The sequence below is a fragment of the Muntiacus reevesi genome, chromosome X, assembly GCF_963930625.1.
Source record: "Muntiacus reevesi chromosome X, mMunRee1.1, whole genome shotgun sequence".
Classification (NCBI taxonomy): domain Eukaryota; kingdom Metazoa; phylum Chordata; class Mammalia; order Artiodactyla; family Cervidae; genus Muntiacus; species Muntiacus reevesi.
In genome coordinates this window covers 17,938,638-17,959,146 of record NC_089271.1, presented here as the reverse complement: position 1 = coordinate 17,959,146, position 20,509 = coordinate 17,938,638, and the positions used below count along the sequence as shown (strand labels likewise).

Genomic DNA, 20,509 nt, shown 5'->3' with positions numbered 1-20,509 from the left:
AATACAAATCTGATCACACCCTCTTCCCCAGATACTGCACATACTTTAAACATCCTTCCTTGGCCTTTCCTTGGTTTTAGGCTAGAGATTAAGCTCTTGAACATGGTCCACCCATGGGCTGCAGCTCCCACCTTTCTTTCCTGCTTCGTCTCTCCATTTTCTGCGAGTCTTTGTGGTGCGATTTTTCTCTAACACTTGTCACTCTTAAGATTTAAGATCCGTTTTTGTGGTTCTTTGACGAATGTCCATCGTCCCCGCTGGACTGAGGGTCTGTGGCCTCTGTGTAGCACTGTGTCTCCATGCCCGGCACACAGGGGTGCTTTTCCATATTTGTTGACTGAGTAACAATCTTTGTTGCTTGTTTCCCGATGTTTGTGGTTATTGGCACCGTTGGGAACTTAGTTCTTACTCTTTGGATGGTGGTGGTCCTAAGCTCCTGGTCTTACGGGAAGTGATATGGCCCGAGGATTGCCAAAGGAACTGATGCTCCTGGCTCTGGGAGATGCACCTGTGTCAAATCCAGTGGTGAAGCTAGCAGTCAATTTGAAGATGGCCTGCTGAGCAGTGGTCTTGGGCTTCTAATTCTAATTGATGTTTATAATCTTTGCTTTTTTTTTTTTTACTAGCTTAGAATTGCATTGCCTGCTGACAGGATACCACATAGCCTTAAATTTGGGAGCTGTAAGGATCTATGGCTCCTCAGGTAGCTCAGTGGTAAAGATTTCTCCTACCAATGCAGTTGACACATGAGATGTGGGTTTGATCCCTGGGTTAGGGAGAACCCCTGGAGAAGGGTATGGCAACCCACTCTTGTATTCTTGCCTGGAAAATCCTATGAACAGAGGAGCCTGGCAGGCTGCAGTTCATGGAATCACAAAAGAGGTTGGACATGACTGAGTGAACATGCACACACAACGATCTCTGCAGTAATATAGAAATTACGTATATGCTATGAGAGGAAAAAAAGCAGGCTACATAATTGTAAATACAGCATGTTACACAAACACCAAACCGTGTGTGTAGGGGGAAAATGCTAAATGTTACTAATGGAGGTTTTGGCTTCTTTATTTCTACAATTTTTGAAAGTTGATTTAAAAATGGAAAATTATGTATTTTCATCTGATTTACTTTACCTCAGAGATTGAGGTGCATTCAGTCCTTCGACTTCTTGTGATTGGAGTAGCTCCCAGCTCTATGTTACTTTTTCCGAATTGTTTTTAAATCCCTCTTGTCTTCCAAAAGAATATCAGGAAGCAGCAAATAATGAAAGTAACAAATCAGCTGGGTTAATGGACCCCTTACTATGTAACTTGGTTCAAATTTTTATCAGGCTTGTAGTTATCTGAGTGTCTAGTGATAAAGCATCTTTATTTCCTCACAAATGGTGACTCAGCACTAGTTTTGGAGTGAGAGCTGAGCTTTCCCACCTTGGGCAAGTTATTTAAGCTCTGAGTTTCATTCATTCATCAAATGTTTATTAAGTGTTTGCTGTGTTATAGTTACTAGGGAAGACACTGAACAAATCAGACAAAAATTCTTGCTCTCATGGAACTTGCATCCTAGTGGGGTAGATGGACAATAAGCTATAAACATAATGAACAAGGTACATAATATGTTGGAGGGAAGAAAAGCAGAGGAGGGGGGCTATGGAATGTTGAGCATGGGATTGTAGTTTGTGATAAGGAGGCCAGCAAAAGCCTCACTGAAAAGGTAACCTTCAAGTCAAGACTTCAGGAAGTGAGGAGGGGAGCCCTGTGGGGATCTGTGGAGAGAACCTTTCGGTCAGAGGCAATAAATAGCACGTGCAAAGGCCCTGAGGAAGGAAAGTCTGTGGTGTGTTGGAAGAGCAACAGAGACCAGTATGCTGGAGAGGAGAGGCCTAGAGGGGAGCAGCAGGGAATGGGCTTAGAGGTCACAGGGCTGCAGATCTGGTCAGGCTACTCTAAGCCTGGGGACGCTGAGTGAGATGGGAAGTAATCGTGCAAGCAGTGAAGTGGTGTGACCGGGGTGCTCTAACTGGTTCCTTCCGGCTGCAGTGTTCAGGACAAACTGCCGGGGACAAAAGGTGGAAGCAGGGAGGGCGGTTTGGAGGCCGATGCAGGAGTCCCGGGGAGACCAGAGAAGAAGTGGTCAGATTCTGGATGCTTCTGAAGGTAGAGCCACCAGGATTTGCGCATAAGGCTGGTTGTGTGTGGTGAGAAAGACAGAGGAGGGAGGGGGAATGGCAAGATTTTGGTACTGAGTCCCGGAAAGCAGATTGAAGATGTGGGTCTGGATTTCAAGGTTAGAGACAGGAATTTAGGGGTCTTTCAAAGCCCAGATTGGTCGAGATCACCAGGGGAGAGAGTGAGGTCAAAGAAAAGAGGAGTCTTGCCCCTTCCCCCCACTACAATGTTGAAAGTAAAACCAGTATTGAGACTGATAGGTAGTGGCCAGAAGGGGAGGATAAGATTCAGGAAAGTGAATGTTCTGAAAGGTAGGAGAAGGTGCTTCAGGCCGGGAGAGAGAGTGGTCACTTGGGTCCAGACTCTCTCCCTAGGTGGCTCCCAGCATGGGGTGTGATCTGCACATTGTTATTATTGTTATTAATAATGATGAGCACCGGATATAAGGGGAATTTTTAGTAGGGGCTTTTCTACCCCTCTCCAGAATGAGTCCAAGTTTGGGCATATAAAGGAAAACTGCTACTATTCTTAACCGCCAATATAACACTATTTTCTAATGTTCATGCATTTATATACAGAATATCTCTAACATTTAAAAAAGATCTAATCAGTAGTATTGGAGCTCTTAAATCACATTGTAAGAGTTAGAATTTTTTTAAAAATTAGTTTCACATGCCTGCCAAATGTACAAATTCTTCAGGCTGATAAATTTCGATGTGAAAAAAAAAAAAGTTGGTGTCTCCAAAACCAGGAAGCAGAACATTCCAAGTTTATAGCACAAAGTAAACTTGATGCATTGCATAAAATCTTTATTCAAGAAGGCCTTACGGAATGCATGCCATCTTCCAAAGTTTATTGAAGGACATGAAATGGTAGTCGTTTAAAATAAAAATGGTAGTTTTTAGAATAAAAGTTTTCATATGTGAACAAGTTGCAGGGTAACTAAGTTCTCCTTTTTTGATTTTTAACTCATCCATTCAACTTTTACTTGATGACCTTTTAAAAATCATATTTTCATCTAAGATTTCTTTTTCATGGCGCAGGTAGACCTATCTGCATAAAAGTGTCTATAGTGTGGGTCATATCGAGAAGCCAATCTTCCCCCTTCCTCATAGTACACACACTGTGTGTGGGCAGAGAGTTTGCCATGGCCTTGTCTTTCTACTTGATCATTTCAGCCTTTTCTGCTGTGACCTTGTGAGCCTGTCAGGTCAGCCACGTTCAGCACGTCCCTACTGAGGTCTGTGCCCGGGACTCAGTGCACTTTGGCCTGGAGCAGTTATGCCTTCTGGTCTAGAAGCTGGAATCTGTATTTATTAGCCCTGAGACCTTGGGGAGGCCATTTGATTGCTCTGCCCAGGTGTCCATTTATTTCTTATGAAAAATGGGAAGGATGACAACGGTATATCTTTTAGTTAGTGTCCTTGGAAGAATGCATGAGAGTACACATGTAGGGCAACTGAGAAGTGTTTGATACTTATTAATCAGTCAGCAAATGTTAGCTATTATTACAAGTGTTTAGCCATGCTGAGAGATTGGGAAGATACAGAGATGAGAGTTGTACAGTTGGATGCTGGGGGCAGTGGTGCTGAGATGGAGGTAGGGCTTCGGGTTTTCTTGGTGGGGGCAAAAGTCACAGCCCTGGAATATGGAAGGGTGGGGAAGGGGCGCAGGGAGTGCTGCAGGCTGTGGCGCCCTTCACCCCAGTCAGCCTGGCAGGGAGCTTCTGAGCCAAGACTGCCCGAGAGAAGAGCAGAAACGGGTAGCAATGGCCAGGTGTTGGCACTGACCCTGCCTCAGGGCAGTGATTAGCAGGAGCTGGCGGGGGGTGGGGGTGGGCAGTGTGACCTCAGCTCGAAAGCCACCTAGGATCTGGGGAGGAGGCTGGAGACCCAAGGTCTGTCCTGAAGCTCTATGTGGACAGGACACCTTATGGGCTGCCCAGGAGACATTTGGTTTCACTTTGGTTTCTTAACTCTCAAGGGGATTTTTAAATCATGCATACCCCACCCCGACTCCCAAGCTCAGAGGTAAACTTCCTCACCTTTCTGCCCCTGTGGAAGATGAGACAAGAAGTTCTTGAGGGAAGTTCAGGGAGAGGATAGGTGAAAAAGTGAATGTGTCTTTAGTGTGTGTTCACTGCACGCAGTAATGCGAAAGCCACACACGGATGTGTTCAGCTGTTTGTGGAATGAAGTACATGGCGTTGGGCCCTATTAGCCCTTGGCTGCCTGTTTTGCTTGTCACAGAGGAAGGAGTGTTTCATTTGTTGTCATCCTTCCTCTGGGACCACCAGGTTTTTCTCAAGAGAAGTGACACCGAGATGATATCCTGTGTCTGGGTGACCAGGTGGAAAACAAAGCAGACTGGCCTGTGTTTGTGAGCCATGAGCTTGTCCGAGCCAGAACACGCCCTGCCCTGGCTTTCTTGAGGCAGGTGGTTCCAGATGGAGGCCCAGAGTGAGGAGCCTGCGGTGCTGCTGTGTTCCTAGGTGGCGTGGGGACACTCTGGCCACCGCCTCCTCTTACACCCAGTCTTTCTTCGAATGAGGCAGGACAGCTCCTTGGTAGTGGCCCTGAAGCTCTCAGGGCTGTAATTTTCCTGGCTGTAAAACAAGGCCATGGTCAAGATCTGAGATAACTAGTATCAGTACAGTGGGGGGCCAGGTTACAATGAAAAAGGACTGGTTTTTGCACATTGTGGAAGAAAAAAATTCAAATTATCTTTAGAAGACTTACTATAGATGTGCATCTTAGTCATGACTGTAATAAACTATGATTGGCATTGATGCTAAAACATGAATGTGGTCTTAGCAAAGCCATGTGTGTTTGAACAACACCTCATTGTCTGCAGTGTGATGCCAGCTGCTGGAGGGTTTGGTCACTCAGGATTTGTTTTCTGACCACATAGATTCATAGTAAAGAAATGGTATCTGAATCAATAGGTTGGCAGGTTGTAGGTAGAAGATACATTATGATTGTTTAACATGGTAATTATTATCAAGTTATAACCGCTAGACCTGTAGTCGCACTGTAATATTGAGGCCTTCACGGGCACAAATAGAAAAGGAATCAGGTTTATTGCTGGTCATGCTGTATCTGCTCACAGCTTGCCTTGTGTTCAGTCTTTAACTGTTCCCTCTTGGCAGCAAAATCATGAGTGTGTGCACAACTTTTCTCTCCCCAAATCTCAAAACTGGAATAATTGTCAACCTGACTACAAAAAACATATGCCATATAAAAGTAGCTTCAGCTATTCTGTGTCAAATGAGTAATTATGACATTAGACGCTGATGACACATAATATGAACTTTGAAAAGTATTTGAATATGGAGCATGTCAGGTTTGTGTGGTTTCTTTCAACTGTTGAGAAATCGCTTCTTTGTGCTTATTGATATTTTTTTTTCCAGAGAGTGCTGTGTTATTTGGTTCAAGATGTCACATTATAGATGCTTTCTTTGGTACATATAATCCATGCAATTATAACGCGAGCTTCTCCTGTCAGTGTGGTTAAAAATCTATATGCCTTTATTCTCTTACAGCCTGTGATATTTTTTATTCAATTTAACTCGCCCTTTTATTTTAAACTTGAGTTTGAATGGATTCCATTAACAGATATTTTAAGGTAACCATTAAGACTAGGATGCTGCCAACTTTCAGCTAAACATCATCCCCAGCCCTTGAGTTGGAGGTGCAATCTAATTTCGAGTCTGTTGCAGTGCAGGAAGGTAAACAGCTGTGGTAACGACACAGCACAGTTGACAAGTGATGGTTCTCAGGCAGGGGAAAGTGTGTTATTTAACTGTCTGACTGGTCACCCTGATTGCAGTTCTACCTGGAGTGCATCTAACAGAACCACACATGGTAATTAAAGCTACATTGGTGGAGTCATCCCATTTAAGGCTCATTACAGCCAATCTTAGGCCTGTCTTCTTTCATTACGTAAAAAGCTGAATGAAGGTACATTCTACTGAAAATGAGTTCCTTTTTTCCTTTTAATTGGCATATACAAGTGAATACTAAAGCACAAAAATAATAAAAATTCACCTTCTTTGCTAATGAAACTTAACTGGAGGGCCCTTCTTGGTCTGTGCCAGGCATTTGCTATCCCCAGACTGTGTGGTCACATAGGCTCCTCTCAGCCCTGCCACCCGTCTCAGGGTCTGTTGTGATGGCAGAGATTGGTAGGTTATTCATGTCTGCCCATTTTTCCCCCAGAGTGGCTAGAATAGTTGTAAGTATAGAGAAGAAGTGTGTTAAATATTCATCTAGTTTAATTGAATTTAATATACAATCCTTAAGATTAATCGGAAGTTTTGGAATCTTTAATGGTTCATATTTTTCATAGCATATAATTTACTTGCTATTATCTAAGGTAGTGAATTATTTAAGTAAAAAGAGAAAGTTCTTTCCATGAGATGGAGCTTACCAAGCCTTTGCTGCTTTCATTTGTATGCGATTTAAAGGTTATATTAATTTAGGAACGCAGGTAAGGGGAGACATGGCGGTCCGAGGTTTGAGGTATGTGATACTAGGTTCCCATGTGTTGCCTGATACACTGCAACCTGGGACCCAGAACTTGTTGAATGACCTGTGGTCCACAGGTGCATGCGTTAGTAACTTCAAATTCCCACGAATATGAATAGTAATGGTTGGCTATCAGTATAAAGGACAATGAATCAATTAACATGTAATATTGTCATATACTTTGATTTATAAACATGCACAAATAAATTGTTCTCTTAATTTTTCTATTTTAGTTTCTTCTTTGACACTGAAATTGAATGGTATTGGGGTGATTTAAATTTTTTCATAACAGTTTCTGAGGTGTTGCCAAAAATGATGGTTGTTTTTTAAAATTCAGGAGACTTCTGTGTATTGTTGAACAAGAACCAAATGTATACATATCTCAGTCTATTTATATTATAGTACCGTTTCCCACTGTAGCCACCCACATCTTAAACTTGAAATGTTACCAAACTATTAAAATATAGAAGGGCATGAGAATATAAACAACATCTACCTAACCACCACCTAGTTTTATCAAATGTTACCATTTTGTCATACCTACTTTTGATTCTTTAAAAATCAGTAAAGAGACTTCTGATTTCAGCTCAGAGACGTTGAGAGTTGCAAAAATGTCCCTCCCACACTTACAAGAAAAAATCTGGACAGACTAGCAATGAACAGAGAACAAGTTTGCAGAGCAAACAGTCATTTCAGAATCTGGAGAGAGAGGAAGGCACTTTCTGAGACACAAGACCTTTGCTTACTCGAGACAGAACCCCCCAGACAGCACAGAAGTAGGTAGAAAGATGAAGCTCGAGTTTTGACAGATTGCTGGAGGCTGAGTGTAGGCTAACACCAGTGTGAAGCTCCTAGGGGCAGTGGTGGGGTCGAAGGGAGTCTTACCCTTTCCTAGGCTTTCCCTGCCAGGAACCCCACCTGGCTGTCATGGCAAAGCCTGGGGAAAATCCAGGGAAAACTCATGGTGTGGGCTGGGGGTACTGTCTCAGGAGCCACTGAGAAATCTACTTAGATCCTTGTCCCTTAAGGAACAAAAGGTTTATTCTGTAGGGGGAAGGATACAGTCTGAGGGCACTGGTTAAATACCATTGCAGCTGGAAGCAGGAATTCCACTCAGCCCCAGCCCCTGCCTCACCTAAAACGAAGTCTTACTCTGCATGGAGAAGGGCCTCAAGGCTGTGGACTGAAAACACTGGAGGGTACCCCCTGCAGTGGAGGGAAGGGGTGAGGGAGCTCTGTCCCTGAATGAGGGTCAGAAGCACTTTGAAGGCGAACCGCCAACCCTCAGACGCAGGCCCCATGTGGATTCCAAAGACTGAGGATCAGAATATTTGAGAATGCATTCTCCCCCAGCATGCTAACAAGCCTATAGGAGTAACAACAGTGGACTTCAACAGGAAGAGCTACTAGAGACAGGTTCTCTCTGGGGAACAGTAGAAAGGGAACCCCTAAAGTCAAGGGGGGGGCAAAAATGATCACCAGAGGAATTTCTGAGTTTCTAATGTCCTTGGGACCAATACACGGCAACATAGCCCAACTGTTGACTAAATTTAGCATAAATCCCCCAGTAAGGGCTCATTTATCTCAGTAGCTACTACCCTATATAAAATGTCTGGCTTTCAATCCAAAAATACAAGGCATGCCAGAAGGCCACAAAATGCAGTCTGAAGAGGCAAAGCCATCATCAGAACCAGATGCAGATATGACAGAGTGTTGAAACTGTCAAACACATAGATTACCTAGGTCTGTCCACTGAGTGTCCTTCATGTGCCAGGTGCCATTTTTGGAATGCACTTCACAAGATCTGTGCCCTTAGAGAGTATACATTCTAATAGAGAAAAGAGAGCATGAGAACAGACAAGCAATAAAATCATAGATGGTGAAACATGCAGCAGAGAAATACAGGAGGGGGAAAGGATAGAGTGACTGGTGGAGTGTGTGAGCTGTTTCTGTTTCATCCAGAGTCATCAGAGAAGGCCTCTGGGGCGAGGTGACATCGTAGCTCACACCTGAGTGATGAGGAGGCTCCTCTGTGACTAAGGGCCATTTGAGTAGAGAATAGCAAGTGCAAAGGTCCTGAGGCATGAACAACCTTGGATCCCCTCAGCTTTAGAAGGTCACAGTGCTATGGGGATATTGCTGATGAGAGTGACCCTTGCAGCTGTCACTGTCAAGGCTAACCCAGGGAGGAAGTAGTGCGTGGGTTCCTTCCTGCTCTCATTCTTTTGTTTTTTAAACACAGACAGGAATTATTCCTCTCTCCCTACCTTTTGAGGGACAGTGAGAGTTTATTATACCTTTTTTAATAGCTACTTCAGGACCTGACATAGAGTGAAAAGGAACGTGAATTTGCTATTGTGAGTAGAAGTCTTATTCTTTATCCATTAAGGGAATAGTACTTGCTTCTCTTCATGATTGTAAAGAATGTGCATAAATTCAGCTAATCCTCACCCCCAGACCCCCACCCCAAATAGTGATTATTCCTCATACTACAAACAGGAAAATTGAAACCAGAGAGGGTATCTGACTTGATGAAGACTGTAGCTCTTTTAAAGGTCAGCCTTAGTGTCTGAACACCAGTAGCCCTTCTTCGAATGATTGCCTTGTAAGAACTAACTGGAAGGATGGGTATTCTTAAAATGAGCCTCTGGAGGAAAAAAAAAAGTCGTTTAATTCTTATGGTAACTCAGTTTATGGTAGAGTGTTGGCTAGTGAAATTGTCCAGGGAAATGGATTTCATAAATACACTGAATAATCTGTCATTTGCTCATTTGTCATGAGTGCTTGAATCAGATGAAGATCGGTAGTTTAAATAGTTTCAACATCCCAATTCCCTCTGCTGTCTTATTACTGCATATATTACAATGTAACGTTAATACTGTGAAGACAATATTGCCTGGCAGTTGCCTACCCTCAGCATTCTGGAAATTGGCATTTGTGATCACAATAACTGTATGTCACTGGTACCAGTCTGCTGTTTTATAGAGTGCATTTTTCACCTGACATGCATTGGGTCTGTGTAGAGCTCTTTAATACTCAGAAATTTTGCCGGTCCTGTTGGTGTGCTGGAGTAGGAATTGAATGTGGCTGGTAGCTTTTAAACATGTGCAGTACCGTGAGTGTTGATGCTGCCAGCACAAGTGGAAAAAAGTATTAAATACTTTTCATAATTTTTCTATAATAATGCTTCTTTGTTAAGAATAAATGTCATAATATAAATAAACCATATTAAGTACACGATTTGAGAGGGAGAACTTTATATATTCATTGATTTCTGGTTTATTTATTTATTTATTTTTTGCCATTGCCATTAGAGAAAAGAAAAGAAAAACTTTCCCACAGGAACCTTTCTTGACAGAACCAAAAGTTTGCTTATGTTAAGTAATGAAATATTCATTGAAGGAAATGCAGTATGGGTGGAGTATTCTCAAACCAATAGTAACAATTGAGTATCTCTTGTGTACATAGTTCTCTTATCTATACCATTCATGGTACTATATTGTTGTTGTTGTTCAGTCACTAAGTCATGTCTGACTCTTGCGACTGCATGGACTGTAACCCACAAGGCTCCTCTGTCCATGAAATTTCCCAGGCAAGAATACTGGAGTGGGTTGCCATTTCCTTCTCTAGGAGATCTTCCTGATCCAGTGATTGAACCCACGTCTCCTACATTGGCAGGTGGATTCTTTATCACTGAGCCATGAGAAAAGCTGCATAGTATTACATTCTGGGTAGGAAAACAATGAATTCTTGTACAACATTTTCCACGGACCAGAGAGGTTAAGTAACTTGCCCAGGGGAGAGCAGATAGTCAGTGCCAGAGCTGAACTTGAACCTGTGGGTGGTTTAACTTGAATCCATGCTGTCTCACTCCTGATTGTACTATGATACAGGGGTACAGGATTGTCAGGGTGGCCTTGCCTACATTAAAACAACAACAACACAGATCTTAAATAGCATGAGGGATACCCTAATTTGTCGGGTTCTAAGAACCTGCTAGGAATCTTTGCTGAGCTGGGTGTTAGGCTACTGAGAGATTTTGTGTGTGTGTGTGTGTGTGTGTGTGTGTGTGTGTGTGTGTGTGTGTGTGTGTGTGTGTGTGTGTGTTTGTGTTTTAATACATAGCCACATTTGCTTGGAACCACGACTTCCTGTGAATGCCTTATGAAGTTATTTGAACAAGAGAAATAACCTTATGAATTTTTTAAAAGTTTCTTGAAGTATATTGATTTTTAAAAATGGATGCAATTAGTAGTTCTCACGAGTCCTAAGAATGATTTATCTTGGCATGCATTGGGTCCGTGTAGAGCTCTTTAATACTCAGAAACTTTGCCGGTCCTGCTGGTGTGTTGGGGTAGGAATTGAATGTGGCTGGTGGCTTTTAAACATGTGCAGTACCGTGAGTGTTGATGTTGCCAGCATGAGTGGAAAAATGTATTGCTTTAAATGAACAAACAGGCGGTGTTTAGTCTTTTGACTCCCTTTACATTTATTCTGACTGCTCATAGTTTCTGGGAGGGCGGGAGGGAGGAGGTAGGATTTGGCCCTCTTGTTCATCAGTAAGATCCTGACAAACAGTGGGATGTGGATTCTGAGGTCTGATGGTGACCTCCCACTGCTGCTTCTCCCACTTGCAAAAGGAAAACAAAACACAACCTAGGAGATTCTGAAGTCGGATGATGGTGTAGCCTGAGTTTTTCAAACTCTGTTGTGCCTCCCAACCTTCTGATCTGTCCTTTCCCATCTTGTGAAAGTGCAAATTCGGGCTCAGGGAGTCTTGGCCAGGCGGGTGGGGAAAGGCTGAGGTTGATGCTTCTTTTAGTAACCTTAGTGTAACTGACCCTTTTCAGCCAGCCCTCTATCTGGGGGCTGTCTTGGCCCCCTGAGTCACTTGGAGAAGTTTGAATACTATGGATTTCCAGACCCCACACCAAACTGATTGGATTAGAGTCACTGGGGCTGAGGCCAGCCAGGTATTTAGGGAGAAAAAAAAAGCTACTGAAGTGATTTCATGATAAATCTGTCACCTTTGGTTTTACTGTGAGGGGGAGAAGGGGGATAATGACAGCTTTGAAAACTTCACTGTTGGAATCAGATTAAGATGTTTAAAGACAAACTTCCTGACATCCTAAGAGCTTCCTGTTTAACCTAAACTATGTGAGAAATCTTAGCATCTCCCCAACATGTAAGGGAATTGACCACTTCTTTAAGATTGTGCACAGACTGCTTTAAATCTGGGCGCATGGAGAAAAAAGCAGAGTACTTAATGGTTAGTTTGCTGATCTGCTTAGCATTAGATAATGTCTGTGAGGGCTTGTGGAGTGCATCCAGGGAAGCTGGGGCCCAAATATGGAAAAGAGGAGTCATGATTATGAGGTAGGACTTACAGTTACCATTGTGAATATTTGAAGTGTTGTTTCAGCTCTTTACTCCTGGGTTGGAGTTGCATTTCTGGGACGTTTGGAGAGCTGGGACAAGCAGGAGGGCTGGGCCGTGTCTTTTTTGTGATGAAGCATCCACTCCACGGTGGGTTTCTGTGGGTCGTTTCTTTCACAGAGTGACTTTTTGTTTTGATCACTGAGACTCTCCAGGAACTGGCTTTTTAACATTTCTTAAGTTTTGCTATTAGTCTTTTCCCCTGAGATCCTGCAGGCAGATCAGACATTTGGTGGAAATGATCTTGCCAGCATTCCTCCGTTTATTGAATCCCTTTAAAAATGTGCAGTCTTGCTTTAAAATCAAATGTTTCCCATTCTAGTTGCATTTGTGACTTTTGGTACCCCAGCTCCTTACCTTTTGGTAAGGATTAAAAAAGGACAACTCTGTAATCAGGGGGAAAAAAAGGCATTCCTACTCTTCCTTTTCTGAAAGCTTAGACATGGTGAGAGAGATGATGTGCATTGTCACCATTACCTTCTGCATCAGGGAGCGTTTGAGCCGAGAAGCCAGTGTTCAGTGTGGTTTCAGATGAGGGGTTTCTCACAGGGTGGCGTGTATATGTTGTGGGTGCCGGTGTCTCTTGCTGGACCTGAGATCACTCTAGGCCACTGGGTGTGGATGAGAGCCAGGACACTTGGGACCTCACTGGCTCACTTACTCCCAATGTCAATGACACAATTGACCTATAGGACCTATAGGAGAAGCTGGTGTCCTTTCCCAAAGAGAAAGAGCAGACCAGTTCAGTGGATGTCTGCCGAGTGTCTGTTATGTCTGGAGTGCTCTTTTAGGCCCTGGAGTCTAGCCTGGAGAGACAGACCCCAAAACATACTTTTTCAACCCACCATGGCAAGCACACAGTATGCTCAGGGAACCCAAAGGGATGGGACCTGAGAGCCAGTGCAGGATGAGCAGGATGAGATTAGTGAAGAGGATAGCTGGAGCTAGAGTGAGCAAGAAAGTGGGTGTAGTGTGCTTAGAGGCTGTGGGGAGACAGTTGGATGAGTTTCTGGAAGTGAGCCTTGCAGCGAGTGAAGTGGGAAGTGGGGAAAGTGAGGCTGGCAGGTGACGGGGACGTCGCATCCCTTTGTAAGGCACTTGGATTCTGCAACGAATTGGGACTCACTGAAGGAAGGATTTTAAGCAGGGACATGCTGCCATCAGCTGTGGATGAAGGTAAAGGCCCTTCAGCCTGGGACTTCTCCTGAATGAGCATCTGCTCCCATGTAGTTTTATTTAAAAAAACAAAAACAAAAACAGCTCTATTGAGATCTAATTTACATACTGTAAAATTCACCCATTAGAAGTGTCCCATTCAGTGGCTTTTAATATATTTACAGAGTCGTTTAATCATCACCATAGTCTAATTTTTGAACTTGTCCATCACCCCCTGCCAAAGAAACCTTCTGCCCTTTTGCAGTCACTTCCATTTCCATGCCCAGTCCTAGGCAACCACTCGTCTTTGTAACTTCTCTCTTTTCTTGAACATTAAGGGGGATGTTTTCTGTGAGTGTTTTATTAACTTTAAAGGAGTCTCTTTTGCCAAATTACAAACTCTTGCTCTTGGCTCCCCTGACTGTTCTTGTCAGCAGCGCTTTAGCTCATCCCCCGAAGGCAGTGTGATCAGCTGCTAAAGGTGACATCAGAGACCTATGTTCTTGCTGTCTCTCTTCCACTGTATGGATCTGGCAGTAGCTTCACCCAAAGACTGGTTTCTCTGTGATCATCAGGCCGTTGTAGGATGAGAGGCTTTGGCAGTGGGGCCCTCTGCTTCCTTGTTCATAGCTGTTTATATAGAAGGAGTCCTTTCCTTCAGCCTGATTGGGTGAGCTTACTTCCTGTTGCTCACCCTGAACCAATGATTGGCTTACAATTAATTAGGCTGCCTCTCCGAAGCTGGGAATGGGTTCTATGGGGGAATAGGTGGACACCTGTGACTAAGAGTGGTACCCGAGCATTTTTGAAGCTGACCCTAGCTTTCCGTCTCTGTGAAAAGTGTTATCAGTTCAGCTCTCACTAATTCAGGAATTCATCATAGTCTGATCAGGGAGTGCTCTGAAGTTTACCTTTGGATGATGTCATAGTGTGGACAGTAAGGGGGATGGTGGTAACATTAACTTATGTGGGATATTAATGATTTGTCTCTTTAGAAAACCTGTTTGCTTTAGGATAGAATTGTTTAAATATGTCACTAGTAATAAATAATAGAAAATCATTCTTATCTAGTTATTAAGTTAGCCCCTTGGAATCTCTCCTGGAGGAAAAAATAAAATAAAATCCTGTCCTGAATATGTCACTATTCGAGTTACCATATGAACTTGGAATTAACAAAAATTGACTTTCTTTCAAGTATAATCCATGCTTCACTAAGCCAAATAGACATTCTGCCAGTTATTTGGGGTTTATTAAATTTTCTTTATATGTAGTAAAAAATCAGGGTAGGCCTGTGCTTTGCACAGCCATTTATTTGATTATGAGCTACATTTTCAAGTCTATTGTGAAGTGAGGTTTGTCTCCATGTAAGTACTGAGTGTTTGCTGGTGCAGCTCTTAATGGTGAGAACGGATGTTGAAGAAAGCAAACACCATATGCCCTTTGTTCCCCGTGCATGTCCCCTCCTGGAGGCTGGGTGGAGTGTTTCAGCTGTCTCGAATAATCTCCATTTTGCTGTGACTGCAGACTTTGTGGTTCTCCAGCTCTCCTCTCCGATGTTAGTTACAACTTCTTCCTAATTAGGTGGCTCCTCTTCCTCTTTCTCCCCCGGGGTCATAAAGGTTCCACACTCTCAAGTGCCAGAGACTGGATTAATTTGGAAAAAGTGTATTTCACTCAATTTGTGACAGAAATAAGCTCAGAGAGAGAGGAAAAAAAAAACAACCAGTGTGAATGTGTAGTGGGAGGGGCGGGCGGGCGGGCTGGGTATGGGACAGGATGCTTAGAATAATTCTGCTGCCAAGTGAATCAGAGAGACTTGTAGTTCTCGCCGAGCACAGCACACACTCCTGCCCAGAGTTCAGACACAGTCAGCCCACACTCACCATTTCATACCCCACAGTATGGAGCTTTCTGCAGCCAAAGCCCCGAGCGCTGCTGCCGATGCGTCTGAGACTGTAAGTAGGCCATACATCTGTTTCAATTGTTATTCTGTCTGCATCTTTTGTAGCCTGTTGCCCGACTACTCTGTAGACTGGGAGGGAGGCATGATGGGGAATTCGGTCCTGGCTCAGTCCTTTCACGATGGTGAGCCACACCGCTTTCCATTTGGACCCAGGCGTTTGAGTTTTCTTATTTGTGGAGGAAGGGAATTTCTTCCCCAAGCCCTCCTCTGTGACAGAAGTGGCTCTTGGCCGATGGCGGCGTCCATAAAGATTTCGAACAGCCCTATCATCTGGTGGGGTGGCTCTTTCCTTCTCCTGATTGCTATCAATGAGTTTTTTCCAGGGAACACGGCATACAAGACAACCCCAGCCAGCCAAGCCCACCCGCGAACCCCCAAGCCTGCAGGTGGCCCTTTCACGGGTGAAGTGTCCCTGGCGAGGGTTGGGAGCAGGTAACATTTCTAAGGTAGCTGGTAGAGTTGGGAGGCTGGGATGAAGGCAGGTGTGGAGTCCAGCTTTCCTATGGTGGGAAGAAATGATGAGACAGGAGGGGGGAATACAATGGGGGGAATAGGACAGAAAGAGTAGGGTTTTTTCAGACCACCGACCTGTTCCTCAGTGCCAGCCCAGGCAGCATGCAAGGCTCAAGTCCTCACTCAGCTAACTGTAGCCTGGGGCCACTCACAGAAACCTCTCTTAGGTTGTACTTTTCTCATTTGAAAGGTGTGATCGTTGCACTTCATGGAAATGTTGGGGTATTTGGAGTGATGGTTGTGATAGCACTTGGCACTTGGTAGGCCTTTCCTAAACCATGTATTTTGCCCTCCTTACCCCATCTCCTTCCTTAACGGGCTATTAGACCCTGATCCAAGAAGTGCAGTGGACTATGAAATGCCGCCTGTGTTGCTCTCTCCAGCTTGTTTAGGGACAGTCATTGTGGCTGTTGAGTTCTCTCGGTTGGGGTCATAGGCTTATCTTACTCGGCCATTTGGCTTGGTTACCCTTTTATTCACAGGCACGTGACTCCCCAGAAAAAGGAGGTCCTGGGGAGAAGTTGTGAGTGGGTCATGCCCATGTGCCACAGATCTGTTTGCGTTACAGACCATGGAGCCTGGGGACCCAAGTGTCGTGAGTCCTAGAGAAAAAGCGACCATTCAGAAGAGCCTTTTCTTGTTCAGCTTTGAGTTTCTGAGTTATGAATACCTGTATTCAGCTGGCACAAGGGAGAAGATAAAGAAAAGATAGACCTCAAAGAACACTGCTCAGCAGTTCATCTAATTTCGGATTCAGAAGTAGGTGTAGAGCACCGTCGTGTTGACTTTCCACCAGTTGTTTCGGTCAACCTGTTCATGGATTTAGGCAACCTCCATGTGCATGGATCAATTCTCAATTGCCTTTGCACCATTATGTGTGTTTGCTTGTTTATGGGACTTTCTAGAGCCTGTCTTGTTAATCAGTTTTACTATGTGCTTTATATTTGCTGACTGTGAGCTAATTGCTAGTAATAGTGTTCCCTTGTCAGTTACAAGTTCTCCCACCCCTTTCTCTCCATTGAATTCCATGTATTTTATCTCACATGTAGACTAAAATTCTTTGTCTCTGGCTGGTAAGACTCCTCAATAACTGTATCTGTGAGCTCTGAGACATTGGTAATTTTTATTATTGATTTTGGTGACATCATATCATAATCTGCACACTTTGTTTTATGTGCAATGATTTAAGAGTACGCCTTTCCCCTTAACCATCATCAAAGTCATGTGTCACAGTGTACCAACTTGGAGTAGCTCTCTGTTGCTCTTCATTGGACTCCATCTTCTTGCCCATGGCTGGCTGTGCATTGTGTGGTCTGGCACGTGCCTGCCTCTCCAGCTTCATCGTGGTCACCCTCCCACCTGGCACTTCCTTCTCCCCTGGGCCCTAGACACCCCAGCTCCTCCTGAGCCCTTTCCCACTGCTGGTTTCAGGCGCTTGGGGTGCTGTCACTGGGGAGCACCCTTCTCTGGCTGTTGCTTGGCTGCCTCTTGCTCCACTTTCAGGTGTTAACTCAGAGAAGCCCTCCTGGGCCATCTTATCTAATGGGACTTCCTCCATCTTAGGTTTCCTTTCTCCTTTCCTGTCGCCATATCTATTTCTTGCAGAACGCTTACATCACAGCCTGTAAATCTCTTGTTGCCTCATTGATTTTCTTGGCACTTGCTACCTCCTCCGTTGGAATTTCAGCCCTGGTGTGGGCAGAGGTCTTGTCTGTTTTATCCCATTGTATCCCCAGCCCCTAACTCTGTTCTGGACACTTAGTAGATGCTCAAGAAATATTTGTTAAATAGTTAGAGACTTTGGATGATGGACACAGTGGCTGCCTTTTAAGTAGTGTGTTTCTACAGCCTGATAAAGTTAGTTCCTGCTTTTCTGTGCTGGACTCTCCCATGTGCCTCCGTCATCACTCTGGTACTTCAGGAGCACTCCAGACCCTAGGGCCCTGTTTCCCTCTCCTGGCAAGCCCATGGCTGGTATCCAGAGTCGCCCTCTAACTGTTGTAAGCATCACTTTTGTTCTCAAAATGAAAACCACCTGTCTTCAAAGTGATTTGCTTAAAACAAATGCTTATTTCTTTACCAAGGCCTTCCTCCCCTTCTGCCTTTCACCACCTCCTGCCAAGAATAATGGGAAAACCCTCTTATCTTGGAAAGTGGTTTTTTCCTCTGCTCAGAATCCACAGCTGGATGATTTATCACCCAGTGTGCTGGGCAGTAGCTTCCCTGCTCTGCCACTCTCAGACATCAGAGGCTTGAAGGGGTCCCATGATAGGGGCTCAGCCTGGATACTGCCTGTCTTTGTATATTTCCTTTAAGCGTCCTTCCTACAGATAAGGAACCTAGCCCAGGGCACCAAGTAAATGGTAGCAGGATTGGAGACAATATCTTAAGTTCTCTGTGGTGGACTGTTAGCCAGATCATTGATCCTTTACACCAACTTCAGGACGTAAATAATATTGCCCCCCATTTTAGAAATGGTGAGATAGAGGCTCCCAGAGGTTATGTAGATTGTAACCATCCAGGATCAGAACCCAGGTCTCCTGGCTTCCAAATTCTATTATTTGTCAGTGTACTCAGTGTTTCTTAGGCTTTTTTTCCCCACTGTGTCCTTCAGTTTTAAAAAAAGTCTGGCAACCTAGTATACATGTGCATATATAGTACACATGTGCATGTACAGACACATACATGTAGATGCAAAACATCTCCTGGAGCAATAAGTGAAGTTGCTCAGTCATGTCAAACTCTTTGCAACCCCATGGACTATAGCCTACCAGTTTCCTCCATCCATGGGATTTTCCAGGCAAGAATACTGGAGTGGGTTGCCATTTCCTTCTCCAGGGGATTTTCCTAACCCTCAGATTGAACCCGGGTCTCCCACATTGTAGGCAGATGTTTTACTGTCTGAGCCACCAGGGAAGTTCGTTGCATGAAGCAATAGTTGCCTTCATTGTGTATGGTGCACTCTTTTATTCTCTATTCTTTTTAAAGAATGCTGGTCAGGGTATAGCAGGATTCCATTCTTTTTTTTTAAGCTGAATAATTTTTCATTGTTTTATATGCCATGGTTTCTTTATCCATTCATCCATAACTGGACAGTGAAGTTGTTGCGATATCTTCGTTGCCATGGGCTGCTGGGAGATGGAAACGGGGAGTTGCTGTTCAGTGGGTATGAAGTTCCAGTTATGCAAGAAGTATATATTGTAAAGTTCTGTTGTACAGCAATGATGTATTGTGCACTTAAGTTTTAAGAAGGTAGTTCAAGTGCTCTTACCACCCCGCCCCCACACACACAATGCTGGTGAGGACCTTCTAAATTGATTGCATGACCCACTAATTGACAGTAATCAGAAGTGTGGCAGCTGGCGAACTCTAGTGTAGGTGACATGTAATGTATGCTTACTTTACATAGAGGTTTACGCGATGTAAGCTACTTTCTAAAATGACTGTGAAGTATAGCATAAGAACACATATAAAATGGACAAAAGAGTAAGCTGTTTGAAGTTTTGGAAACTGAACATATCTGTGTAACCATCAGATCAAAACACACACCGCTGATTTAAGCTTCTTTGATTCAAGACAGGCAGACGTGGAGTACAACAAGAAACAGATATGCCCACAATTTGTTCTGAATTATGCACATCCAACTTACTTGATGGAATTTCTCTTTTTAGATCCATATTTTGTGTTTCTAGTGATGGAACCAGACTGGTATTTTAGATCTAATAGCCACCCAAGGAATGGAACAAGGTTTCTGTAGGAATTGTCAGAAATGGGCAGAAAAGGAGGCTAGATGAACATGGGCCTGGAGAAATATGAATGAGGAAGAGGAGGGAAGGGCAGGACCTCACAGTGGGATATGGAAACATTCAAGTGTGAGGATTTATGGTGATAATAATTGAGGCCAATTTTACTGAAACTGGCGATGGGAAGGAGGGTGTGAGGGAAGGAAGGGAGGGAACTTGTGATTAGAGTCCCAGGCCCCTAGAAGCCAGTGAACTTTTGTGTGAAATAAGGAACGTCTACCTCTCATGGTGAGTGTTGACTTTTAGAGAAAATTGTTTTAGCACACCAAAGCAAGCAGCTTATTTCTTGGTGAAAGGCATAAGTGCATCTCAGTGCAAAAGCAAGCTGGAGTTAGCACAGCTTTTCAGCTTTCGTAATGCATGTGTTCTGCAAGCTGTCTAGGTGGACAAGTTGGTCACAGCTCTTTGTAATGGGATGTTCGTAGAAATGAAAGAGAGCAAATACTTTACTGAGCTTTTAAACATTACATGCTCTTACAAAATTTTATTAATCAACACCCTGGTGAAATGCAGTGATAGCAAATTTTGTCAAACTGCAACCGTTTCCTTGAATCAGGGTCTTTGGAATAATAATAAAGTCCTTTAGCTTTGTGGATTAGATAAGCTCTTACTCATTGTTCATACTTGTGAAAGAGACTTGGAACTTTTATACATTTGGTATGTGTTTCCTGGCATTCTTGACCTGTGGTGCTCACTGTGGGTTTGTGCTTAATTCTGATTGTGTTGTGACTGTGTTTGTGCAAGAAAAGTCCTGGGGCTATAACACACACACACACACACACACACACACACACACACACAGTAGCACAGAGGAGGCGCCCCGCTGGGGACAGGGAGTGGGTGTGTCTGACTTATTCTTTGCTTGGAGTGGAGTGTCAAGCCAGGGCACTAAGTACTTGCTAGATGAATGGGGAGGGAGAAAGGAAAAAAAAAATCCTAGCTAGCATT

The 20,509-nt window shown here is 43.8% G+C and overlaps 1 protein-coding gene across 2 annotated transcripts in view; it reads left to right on the top strand.

Moving 5' to 3' along the window:
• SH3KBP1 (SH3 domain containing kinase binding protein 1) overlaps window positions 1–20,509 on the top strand; it is a 338,270-nt gene that overhangs the window by 62,322 nt on the left and 255,439 nt on the right. Inside the window, exon 1 of one of the 2 annotated variants that reach the window (XM_065915718.1) lies at window positions 15,134–15,237. The exons of the other annotated variant lie outside the window; for it this stretch is intronic. Within the exon in view, the coding sequence (XP_065771790.1) occupies window positions 15,184–15,237 (54 nt within the window). The 5' untranslated portion in view covers window positions 15,134–15,183. Of the gene's footprint in view, window positions 1–15,133; window positions 15,238–20,509 lie in introns of those variants that run through there. 2 annotated transcript variants of the gene reach the window in all.